The 16,073-nt window shown below is 35.4% G+C and overlaps 1 protein-coding gene and 1 long non-coding RNA gene across 2 annotated transcripts; one reads left to right on the top strand and one right to left on the bottom strand.

Moving 5' to 3' along the window:
• Positions 1–11,818: 11,818 nt before the first annotated feature.
• LOC121246437 lies at positions 11,819–15,418 on the top strand. Its single transcript, XM_041144597.1, has 3 exons — positions 11,819–12,511; positions 13,779–13,995; positions 14,523–15,418. The coding sequence occupies exons 1-3, from the start codon at positions 12,287–12,289 to the stop codon at positions 15,011–15,013; spliced, it is 933 nt and encodes a 310-aa protein (XP_041000531.1). The 5' UTR covers positions 11,819–12,286; the 3' UTR covers positions 15,014–15,418.
• On the bottom strand, positions 15,315–15,645 carry LOC121246485. The gene is made up of 2 exons (XR_005937119.1): positions 15,502–15,645; positions 15,315–15,442 (listed from the first exon to the last, which is right to left on the bottom strand). It is a non-coding gene; the product is annotated as an uncharacterized LOC121246485 (long non-coding RNA).
• Positions 15,646–16,073: the final 428 nt, after the last annotated feature.

Genomic DNA, 16,073 nt, shown 5'->3' with positions numbered 1-16,073 from the left:
GGCATTGTCTAACATATGTGATTTACGTTCATTTAACTAGGCCAAAAATTCGACTCTTATTTACATTTTCACATTCTCTTTTATTCCTCTCATCATTCTCTCAATCTCATTGGTCCATGATCATAATTTGTAAGATTTTTATTATATTCTCCTTTTCATTAAAAAATGATCTACCTATTCTTTTCCAACCATCTCTAACCACATAGGCCACAAAGCAATTGATTTTAGGGCATTATTAACGGTTTTGACTTTTGATTATAACTATTTCGAAATTATTATTGGCTTGACCACACTTGGGCTCGAAGCTAGGATCCACTGTTCACTGTTTTACTTTTTATTGAACATTTCTACTTATTTATTTTGTTAATTTTGTTTACTTAGGTACTTGGATGAGATTATTTTTTCAGTTCATACCCTCACTTAACTTCGATTTTATTTTTAGAGAGTTGCTCCCAACCGGTCGGGTGAAAACTTTTAGAGTTAGTTAGTTGGTTAGTTTATTATTTTTCCTGCCTATCATTTTCCTTGTGTATAGAATGACAATATGTTCATTTAATACATAACCTAGAGAAATACTTTCCTCATTTGGACTCTTGTCTTAATATGGTATCAGTAGTTTTTTCTTCATCTGCGCATTAACATGGCTTCTCCTTCGTTTGTTTCTTCCTCGCCTTTTCCTGAGGATGCTTCAAACCCTTACTATCTTCATCATGGAGATAGTCTAGGGTCTCTGCTGGTCACTCAAGCTCTTCGAGTGACAACTACCATACATGGTGCAGGCCCATGCTCATGGCCTTGATTGCCAAAAATAAGGTTGGCTTCATCGATTGCTCATTCTCTTCACCTCCAACCACATCTCCTCTATTTTCTTCCTAGACCAGATGCAATAATATGATCTTGTTCTGGATTCTCGATTCTTTGTCTAAAGAAATTGCTACCAATGTGATATATGTAGATTCAACCAAAGAAATGTGGTCCGATCTTAAAGAAAGGTTCTCTCAAGATAATGGACCACGAATCTTTCAACTCCATAAATTTTAACACTGGCCAATAAAATTTTGCCACGTAGGATATGCAAGAAATCTTTATCTACATTCACATGCACTAGATTTATTCCCTATTTTCCATCTCTTCCCCTATTTTCTCTCTTTCTCCCCCACCTCGCTTCAACTTCCCCCTCTTTCTCTCTTAAACTCTCCTCTCTCTCTCTCTCTCTCTCTCTCAAATACACTATTCTCGCTCTCCTCTGCAAGCCGCCTAGCTCTCTGTGAAAACAGTAAAAATTTGCTGCTTTATTTTTTTTCTAAGATCTAGATTTTCATTGTCTTTGTTGTTGCGGGTATCTTTTGGGTTAGAATTTAATACGATTATTAATTCATAAGCATTACCAAATAGGAAAGTGTATTTTAGAGAGAGAAAGAGAACATATTTGAGAGAGAGAGTATTTTAGAGAGAGAGGAAAGTTACAGTAGGGTAGAGGAGATGAAAAATAAAGAAAGAATCTAGTGCATGTGAGTGTAGATGGTTATTTGTTGCATGTCCAACGTGGCAAAATGCTATTGGCCAGCGTTAAAATTGGGTTTGCACCCAACCAACTGGGAGGTTTTTCCTTATTTTTAATGCATAATTTTTTAGGAAAAATAAAGACACATCCATTAAATAAAATTAAAAAAACCGATATTTTAAACATAGTGGAACCGGGGTGAGGAGAGGACAAGGCCCAACCCAAAAGAAATGGGCCGCTGATCTTGAAGTGAAAATTCAATCCGGCCCATATATAAAGGGTAAGTCCAAGGTTAGTGATTGACTATTACAGTATAGTTGTACACTTAAATATTTTATAATTTTGTTAACAGTGATAAAATGATTTGATTAAAAATATTTTATTGAACTTAAAAAAAAATTTGAATAAAATATAATAAGGTAAAAAAATTGTTTAAATATTATTTTGTTTTAAAGTTTGTAAAAGTTATATTGATTTTTTATTTTGTTTGTAAAAGTTATATTAATTTTTGTATTTAGATAATGATTAGATAAAAAATTTTAAATTTTGAAATTGAAATATATTTTATATTTGAGTGATGTTTGAGAATAAAATTATAAAGAAATTTGAAAATTTTATCTTATGGCTATGTCCAGACTTCACTTTATTATTAGTTATAGATTCGTGCTTATTGGGTCGAAAAAGTGGTCATAACACCGAAATTTTTTTAAAATAATAGTAATAATTAAATAGGCACTCAATGGGATAAAGCAGCACTAACGCGAAGTAAGGACTAACAAAAGGGTTGTTTCAAAGTAATGGGCATAAAGATTAAAGACAATTGGATTCCAACTTTTTGTTTAAATTTCTCACACACCATGAGAACATTCATGAGAGCCTTCCATTATATATAGTGCATGCACAAATATGTAAAAGGAAAATACAAGAGAACATGGAAAATAAAGAGACATTACATAGGAGATTAGAGTAGAGGATTTTGTGTGTTTGTAGCCTTTGGGTCTGTGGTGGTAATATGTGTCTCAGTTTTCATCGGAGGATTTGTAGTCGTTGGGTTTGTGGTAGTGTTGGGTGGCTCAGTTTCTATATAGGGATTTGAAGCCATTGGTTCCTTGTGGGTATCTTCAATACTCCCCCGTAAACTATGTCAAGATAGAGGCCAAGTTTAGAACGCAGTGAATAAAGAGCAGGATGTCCAAGAGGTTTGGTGGAAATATCTGCAAGTTGAAGTGATGCAGGGACATGCCGCATTTGGTGAAGGCCAAGAGCAACGCATTCTCGTACATAACGATAGTCAATCCCAATGTGTGTTGCTACGAGCATGAAAAATAGAATTGACAGTCATACTAAGTGCACTTAAATTGTCACAAAAGAGGATAGGTGGTGACGAGAGTTGAACACCAAGATCGCGAAGTAGAAATGAGACCCAGGTAAGTTCTGCAGCGGTGTGAGCCATAGCACGATACTCGGCTTCAGAGCTAGATCGATAAACAATGTGTTGTTTCTTAGCGGACCAGAAGATACAATTGCTTCCCAAGAACACGCAGTAGCCGGTTGTAGAGCAACGAGTTTGAGGACAACCAGCTTAATCTACATCAGAAAATGTATAAAGAGCAAGTGTAGATTGTGATGTAAAATGCATGTCAAGATCGACTATGCCATGTAAATAGCGAAGAATGCGTTTCACCATTTTGTAATGAGCATCAACAATGCTACGATAATGACCAGGGTCGGAGTAGGGAATATCACTAGTGAGGCCCTTTGTTTTAGGCATCATGAGAGTACTCATGAGTTTGCAGTCTTGCATTTGGGCACGTTCTAAAATGTCTAAAGCATATTTGACTTGTGACAAGATGAACCCATCTGAAGTGTGAGTAACTTGAATACCTAAAAAATAGTGAAACGGACCAAGGTCTTTCATGGCAAATTGTTGGCCAAGAATAGTGATGAAAGTGTTGAGATGAGTAGGGTTCGAACCAGTTAAGAGAATATCATCAACATATAATAAGAGAATTATAATGTTGTGAGCAGAGTGATAACTAAAAAGTAAGCAATTAGTAGTGCTATAGGAAAACCCATATGCAACTAGAAAATTACAAAATTTATCAAATCAAGCACGATAAGCTTGTTTTAAACCATATAAAGGTTTGTCTAATTTGCAAGCATGCAAGGAAAAAGTAGGATGGATAAAACCTGAAGGTTGATTCATAAAAACATCTTCTGATAGATCACTATGTAGAAAAATATTTTTGATATCAAGCTAGCAGATGTCCCAACGATGAAAAAGAGTTAAGGTAAACACAATGTGAATGGTGTCAAGTTTAATGACAGGAGAAAAAAGTCTATATATAGTTGACCTCATCCATTTGATGGAACCCTTTGGCAACAAGTCAGGCTTTGAGTCGGTCAAGAGATCTGTCAGCATTGATTTTGGTTTTGAAGATTAATTTGCAGCCAATGACATCCATGTACAAGGTGCGAGGCATGAGGCACGAGGGTCCATGTTTTGTTGTCATAGAGGGCTTGGATTTCATGTTGCATAGCCTTGTACTAACCAAGATGTTTGAGAGCGGAGCGAACAATTTTGGGTTCCAAAGGAAGATCAACAAGAGTATGAAGATTAGCATATTTAGGGTTAGGTTTGTGAATCCCAACCTTGGAGCGTGTAAGCATGTGGTGGCGAGGAGGAGAACTGGGGGGAGGGGGTAGCCACTGGTGACAGAGGTGGTGTCGCAGAAATGTTTGTCTCACAAAGAACATCACTTCACATAGCATGACTAAAAGATAAAGTAGGCACGGTGGGTGAGGCGGGCACAACTATCATAAGAACGAGAATATCAACATTAGGAGGAGGGACCTACAAGGAAGAAGAACTAGCAGCACCTGTAGTGTTAGTATTTGATATATGATAGCGTCATTCATGGAACGTAGATAATATCTGAGCAGTAGAGGATGGGACATGAAGGTTACCGGGTTGTTTAAACAGGAAGGTGGATTCGTTAAAGACAACATGTTGGGAAATGAAGGCTGTCGAGAGGGAGGATGGTAGCATTTATAACCTTGACGGTGATCACTATAGCCCATGAAGACACAGGGTAGAGTTTTGGGATCAAACTTATTATGTTTTGTGTCCTCTGTGTAAGGATAGCATTTTGAACATGGAGTAAAGTGTAGTCGTAAAAATGACCATAGAGGACAGAAAAATGAGATTGAAGGTCAATGACGGTAGAAGGGAGGTGATTAATTAAAAATACAGTAGTAGTAAATGCTTCTACCCATAAGAGTTTTGGGACACCACTATGAAAAAACATGGTCATGCCTAATTCCCGAATCATACAGTGTAGGCGTTTGACCGAGCCGTTTTGTTCAGGAGTATGGGGACATGGGTATTGATGCAAGATTCCCTGTTGCTGGAGGTGTAAGTTGAATTGGTGGTTAGCGAATTCTCCATCGCAGTCAAATTGAAAATTTTTTATTTTTTTTGTTAAATTGATGGTCAACGTATTTTTCAAATAAAAGAAAAGCATTAAAAAAAATTAGATTTTTTGCGAAGAGGGATAAACCACATGTATTTGGAAAAACCATCAATTGAACATGCATAATATTGACATTTTCCCATCGATAAAACACCCCATAAGTCACAATAGATTTTTATCAAATACATGAATATTAGGATGGGAGGAGGGCAAAAAAGGTAATTTGCTTATTTTTCCTAGTTGGCAGCTCTCACAAATAAGGTGTCAGTATGCTTACCGATAATTTGAACAAGACCTTTGGAGTGAAGAATTTGAAGAGTAGAGGCTTGGGGATTACCCAACTGTTGATGCCACATTTCTTCGGGGACTGATCGAAATCGGGTGGAGAAATAAGCTTCAACAGGATGGGATAAGACATATAAGTTACCCTTTCGTCGCTCGTTCAAGATTGTGCGATTGGTCACTTTGTCTTTAATAGAGAAACCAATACTATAAAATTCACAAAGGTAAGGATAATCAGACGTTAATTAACTAACAGATAAAATATTTTTAGCAAAATTGGAAACTAATAAAACATCTTTTAATTTAATTTGAGAGGCACCAAACTCGATAATAGTATCACCAATATGGGTGATTTCATGTAAAGTACCATCACCAACAATAATAGCGTCAGTACCAAAATAACGTCGAAGATTTTCAAGCATACTTGAATTACCTGTCATGTGGGGTAGTAGTCTCTGGTCAGCAGTCCATTCAATATTGGAGATAGAATTATTAGGAGTGAGTGCAGCCAAGGCTTGAGGGAAATCATCAGGTTGAAGAGCATGATCAAAACGATTCCAATATTTAAGTGTCATGTGTCCCTTTTTGTCACAAATTTGACAAATTTCGATTTTGTGAGGATCACGTGTAGGTGTTCCACAAGAGCGGAGTTCGGCTCCTTGCGGAACAAATTTCAATTTCGTATTAGAGTTCGGCTTAAATACGAAATTTGTTAGGTGAGATGAAATTCTCTCTTCTGAGAGAGTTGGGCATATGTGGCTTTGAGAGCTTCCCACACTTGATTGGAGGTGTCAAGACCAACCACCAACCCGATGGCTTCTTCGAACAATGTCCCAATGATCCACCCACGAAGGAGACGATCGTCCTTGCACCATTGAAGGTATGACTGACTTAGTTTTTGCGTGGGGTTGAGGGAGTCATCATCAAGGTGTTTGGGTGGTGGGGGGGAGTCACTAATGAGGTGGTCGACTAGGTCTTGGCTTTCTGTCAAGGCCAAAAGTTGCTCCCTCCATAAGGGTTAATTTCCTTGATTGAGTATGAGAGTAACGAAATTATTTAACACTCGATGAAATGGAGGCCATGATAATCGAGAGGAAGATTCTCTTGCACTCTTACACGACTGTTTATACCATAAAGACAATTGGATTCTAACTATTTGTGTAAATGTCTCACACACCGCAATAATATTCACGAGCGCCTTCCATTATATATAGTGTATGTGCACAAATATGAAAAAGAAAAATACAAAAGAACATGGAGTATAAAGAGACATTACAGAGGAGATTAAAGCAAAGGATTTTGTGTTAAGTTTCCATGCATGCAGTTCGTAGCTGTTGGGTTTGTGGTGATGATATGTGTCTCATTTCCATAGGAGGATTTGTAGCCGTTAGGTCTGTGGTAGGGGTGGCAATCGTGTTAATGGGTCGTATTCGGTTCGTGTTGTGTCAAGTCGTATATATTATACGATATGGGTCAACCTGAACACAATCTGTTAAGCTTAACAGATCATATTTCCAAATCCTATCTCGGCCCATTAAAATAATGGGCTGAGACGACACGATATGACTCGTTTTAACCCATTATGAATTAATTACAAATATATTGACACGAAATGACCCGTTTCAACCTGTTTATGTAAATGAGTTAAATTTACCCAAATAATCCATTTGACCTTATTAACATAATTTCACATAAAATTTAAAATCACAATATCTCTTAAAAATCTACAACTAATTACATAAGTCTAAAATTATAATCTAAACAATAAAAACACCACAATTACAATCCATAAGAAGTGTGGGAGGCAATTGTGACTTATGAGAACTGACTCAAATGAGAATTAAGAGAGAGTTAAGAAATACGAAATAGAATTAAAGTATTTTTGTTTTTAGGTTAAAATGATATAATTGTAATTTTGAGTAAAAAATCTAACAGATCAACCCGTTTTGACCCAAAGCCGTTAATATCAAATCCAAACCCACTAATTTTGTATCGTGTTCGTGTTGAGTTAACAGGTCGTATCACATATTACCACTCCTAATCAGTTGTAGTGTTGGGTGGCTCAATTTTCATATGTGGATTTGGAGCCGTTGGGTCCTTGTGGCCTGTGGGTATCTTCAATAAAGATAACTTTTAGGCTTTTAGCATAAGAAAAATGAGTTCTACGCATGGTCTAGATAGCAAAGTCCAATTAATATCATTTTATCCTATCTTAACTCTATATCCAAACACTACAAATATAAGCATTTTTCAATTTTAAAAATCTAACTTTTTCATCTAATCATTACATAATCATTACAACTTTCTTAAACTTTCAAATAAAATACAAAAAATAATTCAATTTTTTCAAATTTCAAAACAAAAAATTATATTAAAAAAATATTTTAATAATATTTTAACTTTATAATATTTTTATTCTATCTCATTTTCTAAAACCTCATAAAAAATATTAATTCAAACTATTTTACCACTATTTATAGATTATTTTACTATTATTTACAAATCATTCCATATCCAAACTATGTTGCTTAAAAGATTGCCCGAAACCAAATATTTGTTGCGTCACATAGGCCTGCAACCCGATGACATTTAACCGGGTCTGAACTCGGTCCGGACCCGCTACTGCTCGAGCGCAAATCCGGTCCAACCCGACCCGTTAATGTGCGGGTCGGGTCGGTGGGTTTTTTTCGTTGTTGTTTGGATTCTTAGCCACTTTCTCAGTAAATAATAACAATAGTTGAGAGTTTATAAAAAATAAAAAAATAAATAACGTTGAGAGTATATTCAGATCTGAGAATCCATGAAGACATACAAAAAGTTGGATTCAAGCTATTAAAAATCGACTAGATCCTTTACAATTCCATTTGAGGACTTTTATCAAACACCGACTGTGCGTCTATTTTCTTGTGGCTTCCAGCATTTTGTTCACCTTCTTCTTCACCATTTACATTACAAACAGAGTGTAGTACACTAAAAGGGCAGGTTTCTAACAAAAAAATACTGAAGAAAATCTAAAAAATCCAAAATCTAATTCATGATGAACTCCTTTACTGACCCTACCAATAATTGTAGCAAAAACAAAATCATCATGGAAAGTATTAGCCAAAACCTGAGACCATGTTATGATCTTGCATGTAAATGGAAATGTAAATGTAAATCAAAGTGGATAGAAGAGAATCGATCAAATCTGGCCCATTCTCCTCTTCATTAGCCTTCAGCCCACGGGCCTTATAACAGACAACATGATGAAGTTCACTTTCTATGCAAGTTTCGGGTAGTTATGCAACATGAAGAAGCTATTTCAATATCATTTAAACAAAGTATACTCCACGATTGCCAAAAAACTATAAACCCACAAAAATACAGCCATTTCCAGAACCAGGAAATCAACTTTTTGAAAGTAGGAAAAAAAAAAGGCATATTCTTTCCTTCAAAGAATAAAAAGAATGAGAAGAAACAAAGAGAAGAAATGGATGACGATAAATTGAACCAAAACAGAGTGGTTTTAGAAGAAGAGACAGTTGGAATCATGGAAAGTGAAACAGAGAGCGGAAGGAAGAGGTAAGAAGCATTTCAGTGCTTTTAAGAAACTAACCCTGGCCAGGAAACTAGCAACAGAAGGGAGAACGCGACGAAGAACACGATGGAGGCTAGGGTTTCGCAGTGGGAGAAAAGACTGTCGGTTTCGACGGACTCGACTTTATAAACCCGTTTTTAAGTTTTGACCCAATGAACCCGACTTTTGTCGGGTGGGCTTAGTCGGGTCGTGCGGGTTGAGCAGCCCATCGGGCTTCTTGCACAGGCCTAGCTTCACATATATGGCTTCAGACAAGTAGGAATTAGCGTGAAATAGCACGGAATCGGCATGTGTAAAAGAATCGAATAGAAGTACAGTTCAATTTTTAGCCCTCATTAGTTTTTACAGATAAGAATATATTAATTGAGATTAAAATTAAAAATTGTATAAAATATTATTATAATATATATTTTTAATATTATTTTTATTTTTATTTTAAAATTTTAAAATATTAAATTGTTTATTTTATTTTATGTAAAAATTTAAAAAAATTATAATAATTAGATAAGAATAAATGAAAAATTTTATAAAAATAACCTATCTTGAGACCCTTGCGTAATGCAATAAATCGAGAAAAAGGTCGATACATTCTTGTCAGATTTATGACCCCAATTTTATCGTAAACAAATCAATTTATATCCAACAATTAATAACTTAAACACAAGGAAAATGCTAACTGACCTCCTACTTTTATCTCCTTATTTTGAAAACTTAATGTATTTTTTTTAATAATTAAGAAAGTGATTGATTGTACTGTTTTAAAAAAAGTTTAACAGGTTTAAAAAATATTTGACAATAAAGAAAAAAATAATAATTACATTAATAATAATTTTAAAGAATAAAATGATGGGCTGAATAGCAGCAGCCCATGATATCAAGGACATTAGAAGGGAACAAATGATATGCTTCGGCCCGTTTGGATTCAGATGAATTGAGGTGAATTAAGATTATTTTAGATGAGTTTAATAAAATATTATTATAATATTATTTTTAATATTATTATTATTTTAAGATTTAAAAGAATTATATTTTTTAATTATATTTTATATAAAAATTTAAAAAAATTATAATAATAAAATAAATTGTGATGAGTTTCGAATCGAAACGGAATCTAATCAATGCCTTTTAACTTCATCATTAATTGTATGGCACCAAACCCACCCCTAGAATCTTAAACATTGGTTCTTATCGCTACTGGTTTTTGCGTTTGCCATGCAAACCAAACAGCGTGTGGGGCCTAAAAAATATCATGAAATGTTGTAGGTCCTAATTTTGCCGACCAACCCATCCATAATTTTATTAAACAAATGGACCTGAGCTGGGCTGGATTGGCCAGTTGGGTCCATTTCTAGTGGCCATAATTGATTCCTAGAGTGTTGTCACTTGTCGCTTTCCCTAAAGCCAGGCAAGATAGCGATGGAGAGCGTGTTGCCCCTACTACAATCTGCGTGGCGAGTCTTCTCTTTTCTTATCATCCAATAATTTTTTTAATTTAATTATCGTTAATACAACAACAGTGGGACAAGATAGACACGATATTAAAGTTGAGAGAATAGCCAGAGATTTTAAAAAATAAAAATGCAGGGAGAGGAGGAAGGAAATGATCGAAGTCTGCGGTCAAGAAAAGTGGGAGAATATAATACAATAATTAATTAAAGTGTGTCTGTTGCCACTTGCCATTGCGACAGGGGCAATGACCGTTACATTCAGTCCATTTTGTCTGTTGCCAAAGCTTGGGCCACAAGGCAAAGCACATGATTTTATCCTGAAATTAACATTAAGGCCATGCCATTTGCGTTATTGACCCACTTGCTTCCCCTCCTAATATAATATCTTTTCGATTCTTTCTTTACAACCAATGAATAATATTTCTATGTTTCATAATAATAATAATAATAATAATATTATTATTTCTAGCCGCCCATGAGTTTGGTACATGATTAATTAAGTTACTTTTTGAGATCAGTTCTTTATAAATAATAATGAGTTAAGTAGTAAAAAAAGTTATGTGAGATCCATCTAAATTGAATTTAAAGTATATTTAGATATTAAGATGAATTTAATACTTTTTATAGAAAGTTGAAAAAAATCGTGGATCCGATGTATAAAGATGTGTTAAATTGAAAAAAGTTGTGCATTTCATGTGTAATGAAGTTTTGAATTGAGATGAGTTTAATAATTTAAGAGTTAGATATTTAAATGTTAGACTTAACTTAAAATTAGATTGAGCTCAACCGAGTCTTGCAACCAAACGCAAAGTAACATTTTTGTAAGGGATTCATGTTGAAAATGTCCATATTTTTGTACACTATTTTCCTACTCTTAATCCAAACATATTTACATCAAAATAATCACAATTTATCAAACCATCTCATCTCAATTTATTGTATTAAAAAAAATTCAAATGAAAATCTAAAAAAAATCTCATAAAACCTTTATGTTCGCATATTTTTAATAGATCTCACTGTTGTATCAAACCCCAATTTCTCTAGAAAAAAACTCATATTCTAAACGTATTTTTATTAGAACACAAGAATTTTACAAAAATCCATAAAATTGATTTCGAAAAAGTTTTTCAAAAATTTATATCTGGGACCAACGAATATCATTCTCTTTACGGTTCAAGTTCTTCGACGGTCTCCACTGTTCCCTCATCCATTCCCTCCAAATTTTCGATGGGCAAGAAGGACATTACGTGGTCCATGAGACAAGAAAGCGAGGGTAATACCGACATTTAGTACGTTTCACACTTTTATAATGGACAATGATAGACTTATTATTTTTTATAATCTATTTGCTATTTTTTATTTTTTATTTTTATTTTTTAATTTAATAATTAAGAAAGTGATCGTTGTATATATTTCTTTAATTTTTTTTAATTATTAAGAATATTACAAAAAAAAAAAAAAAAAAAAACAATCAAATAAAATAATAGTAAAATAGTGGCAGGAGCCAAGTCTCTCGTTCTCCTTTTATTATAATATGCCCGTTATTTTCTTTCGTCTTCCATCCTTCGGGTCGTCGGTGTTGTTCTGCAGCAGAGACATTTCTCTTCCATTTTCTCTCTTTCTCGCTCCAGCCATGCCTTCGGATCATAAATAATCCCGAAACAAACGAAAACAACTGAGACACCAAAAGCGTTTTAGAAAAACGAGGTCTCAATCATTCTTCTGTTCTCTTTTCATACCCCTTTTTTTTAAAAAAAAAAAAAAAAAAAATTCATACAGAGAATACGTAGTTGATTGGTTTTATGTTTCTGTTTATTTCCGAATTATAAAGCTTCTCGGGGCCAGGGTTTCGATAAATTACTCTATGTTTCTCATGTTCTACTGTCGGAGATGATGGCTGTCTCGTATAGCGAGGGGGAAGAGGAGTCGTGGTCGTCGTGATCGGGCGGTGCAGGTGGAGGAGGGGAGCTGCGTTGGAAGCGACGCTGTGTGCCTTTCTGAGATGGACTGCCGAGTATGCATGGCGGCCGGGGATTGGCTGATGAGGGGCGGTGCTGGAGGCGGCGTGAGTCCGATCGGAGGAGCGTTCAGTCACGAGAGCGAGCACGATTTGGCTCTCATGGTTAGTGATTTCTTGGAGAATGGGAGTGTTGGAGCAGAGTCTTGGTGTAGCAGTGACAGTGATTCCGCTCTACCCGATCTCGCTCACCTTGCCGAGAAGATTCCGGTAATTCTATGAATAAAATTCCATTTGCCCAACCTGTTAAAGTTACCCTAGTTTTTTCTTACGTGGGGCTTGCTTTGATTTGTTAAAGATATGGACGAGATTCAGAGTAATTAATCACATCAAAATTCTGCTCATGTTGAGTTCTTACAGAATTGCCTAAAAATATCATTAATCACGCAAGTCTCTGTTATTTTCTTTGAACTTTATGCCTTTATGGTCCTTCCTCCGACCGGTTCACTTTGTTCATTTATTTGATTGGAAGGCGGTTGGTGTTACGGCTGCTTAATTAAGATATTAGAATAAAAGGAAATTAAATACCAAAAATTATATTGTGATGAGACTTGGACGATATTTATTGTGTTTAGACTCTTAGCTTTCTTCTTTCAGCAATCGACCTTTGGGGACCCTAATGCCTTTTTTTTGGCTCTTGAGAGTTCAGGGGAAAGGGAAAAAAATATGTTCAAATCAATGTATTATCTGTAGCTGGTTGCCCGAGTATGATAATTTTTCCCGCAATGTTTTTCTCATATGTCAAGACTAAAAAGGGAAATGAAATGTTACTCGAAGAAAAGGGGAAATGAAATGTTAATAAGTATAATGGCACGATATTTCTTATGTCACAGACTCACATGGGGTTAGAATATAAGCTGGCTTAAGGGAAGTTTGTCACAATCCAAGTGTCAAGCATTTTGGTTACTGTGTTTTTTTTTTTTCCTTCTCAAAACTAACAATCAGTTACCATCTTAAGGATGATGCTGTGGAGGCAGGCAAACATTATTTCCTTCTATTAGGCAATTTTGCAGCATTCTGCCGTTGTTGTTTGTTCTTCTAATTGTACTACAAATTTAGGAATGATTCCTCCAATGAAGTGTCCAAGTATCCTGCACCAGAAGATGAAAGTATGTTACTGAGAAAATAATTGATTTGTGTGTAAACACTGTTGAGCTGCATATCGTTGGTCAAGATTTTTGTCATGTTAGTCCTGACTCTTGGTCCACCTTTTAATTTGAGAGATAATAATTTTTGTTTATTGTGATAATTCATACACAAGTCCTAGTCAATATCTGGTTTTTTATGCCTAACTTTTCCATTTGAGGACCACCCATAATACCTTTTTTTCACTTAAAAATTTTCTTGTTGTTTGAAGTTCAACTCCATTGTGTTTTAAATGATAATTCAAACTACTATTATGTAAAAAATAAAAGGAATAACAACTGTCGATCAATTTCAGCTGCCAATATTTTGCTGATTCCCTGTCATACCACAGTTTTGCAAGATCTCCGTGGCTCAGTATGAGAGTGACTTGCTGTCAGTGGTTAATTCTCTTATATTATCCATTCATGAGACCGAGCTTCACTTTGTCAAGTCGGGTGCATGTAATGGCAGCTGCATCAGGTTTTCTCTGGTTAAGCTTCTGAGACGTTCTGGTTATGATGCTGCTGTATGTGCAACTAAATGGCAGGGTAGTGGCAAGGTCCCCGGTGGTATGCTCTATATTCAACACTTAACCTACAAACCTTATCTCAGCACAAAATATTGTTTCTTAATCAAAAGAAAATAAATAATTTCATGAAAAGGGGAGAAATGAAAGGAATTTTAGCTTTAAGTCCATATTATCAGGATTTTACTTTCTAGAGAGTTTGTAATTAACCATATTTCTGCTGTTTCTGTTACCTACATTGCATAAACATCGGAGTTGGAATATTTTCATTACATCTATATGTGGACCGCAGCTTCTATGATGCCATTCATTCCATCTGTCTTCAACTTTCAAAAAGAAAAAGTCGACCAATTTTCTGGATCATTTTGTAATTTTACTATTGAGTATTGAATGAAGGTGGAGTCATACGCTTGTACAGATGGGCCTTTTGTTTAAATAGGATACTCTTGTAGGTTTCCTAGGTATAGACTGTGATATGTAATCATGCACAGAGTTTTGTGAATGATATATTACTATATTAGCTTGGATCGTCATTTTTTCCCTTTATATGTTAATTCATTTCTTATGCAGGGGATCATGAGTACATTGATGTGGTCAACTACAACGGCACTGGAAACTCTAAACGATTGATCATCGATATCGATTTCCGAAGTCACTTTGAAATAGCTAGAGCTGTTGAGTCATATGATAGAATATTGAATTCCCTTCCAGTCATTTATGTGGGCTCCTTGAGCCGGCTGGAACAGTTTCTCCAGATTATGGTTGAAGCAGCTAAATCCTCTCTCAAGCAGAATTCAATGCCACTTCCTCCATGGAGATCCCTGGCATATCTGCAGGCTAAGTGGCAGTCGCCGTGCCAGAGAAAGTTCAATCTGGATAAACAGAGTATTGGCAGGACTAATCTTGTAGACCATAAGCAATGCAGGGAACATTTGAAGAGGCTGCAGTATTTGCTTCAATCGGAAATGGAAGTGGAGCGACTATTGAAGCCCATTAACGGTGATAATAACTGGAGGCTGAAGCCCGAGAGGCGGAGGCACTCTTTCTTCAGGACTGCTTAATCTGATATACATAGTTGCCTGGTTGGGTTGTGCCTTTGAGATGAGAGTTTATTTCAAGAGAACAATTGTGTTGCGGCTTTCAATTTACACGTCTTTTCTCCACTCATTCTAAACAAGTGCGAGCCTGAACAGAAGGCAGTGCTGGGCATTGGTCAGGTTCACATAGTCATGGACGGTGATAGCAATAAACCATATCCTGGTGGAGACATTCATTTTTATCGATCATGGTGCGAAACCCAACGGCATAGAAGTTTTGGAACGGGTGCTTGTTTTCTCGGCTTTTATTTTTGTTTATTTTTTAAATTTTCCCGGGTGTATAGCTCGCCTCTTATTTTTGTAGGCCTAGGAAATTCTGTTATCGTATATTGTTTTTTTTTTTTTTTTTTCCTTCTATAGCTTTGTATTGATTTTCCAATGGCCAAATGGTTGCTTGAATGATTAAGTTTTTAGAATTTTAAGGTTAACCCCCTTCCTTCCTTTTTTTGGACCTTGTGTGTTTTGATTTCTCCACTCCGTTTGCATTTCCGTCTATAACATCAAATTTAAGAAATATCAAAATTTCAAGTTATATTTTCCTTATAAAAAAATTAAAATAAATAGTGAAACAATGAACCTCAGCCTGAGAGGTGGAGGGGGATTGGGGCGGGGGATGGCGTAGACTTTCCTTGTGTAGGCATGAGTTTTATCAAACACATCTCTTGGGCTTTTTATTCTTGTTTCTAAAACTAATACGAAGAGAAAAACTGTAGTTGTTAAGAAATTGCATAAAAATGAACTAATTTGATTTAATGTTATACGTTAGATTATAAAATTATGTTAATTTATTCGGTCGTATAAAATTATGTTAGTTTATAAATTTTTTTTTTTATATAATTTCTTTATGATGTATCACTTCTCGTATCTAAAAAGACTGATCTAGATTGTCTTCTTCCAAATCAAGTTTCTAATGCATTTGACAATTATGCATCTTATCTTTTTAAACGATTTTCAGAGTGGTCCCGACATTCCGGCTGCCGTGGTTTGCTTGGACGCGACAACAAAGCCCAAAGGAGCCTAAACC

The sequence above is a fragment of the Juglans microcarpa x Juglans regia genome, chromosome 1S, assembly GCF_004785595.1.
Source record: "Juglans microcarpa x Juglans regia isolate MS1-56 chromosome 1S, Jm3101_v1.0, whole genome shotgun sequence".
NCBI lineage: Eukaryota > Viridiplantae > Streptophyta > Magnoliopsida > Fagales > Juglandaceae > Juglans > Juglans microcarpa x Juglans regia.
Note: the sequence above shows the minus strand (reverse complement) of the source record. Positions and strands in the feature narration are given on the sequence as shown.

Coding starts and splice junctions, on each gene's coding strand:
- LOC121246437 (XM_041144597.1), top strand. CDS start 12,287: ATGGACTGCCGAGTATGCATGGCGGCCGGGGATTGGCTGATGAGGGGC. Junction 12,512..13,778: donor ACCTTGCCGAGAAGATTCCG/GTAATTCTATGA, acceptor GTCATACCACAG/TTTTGCAAGATCTCCGTGGC. Junction 13,996..14,522: donor TAGTGGCAAGGTCCCCGGTG/GTATGCTCTATA, acceptor TTTCTTATGCAG/GGGATCATGAGTACATTGAT.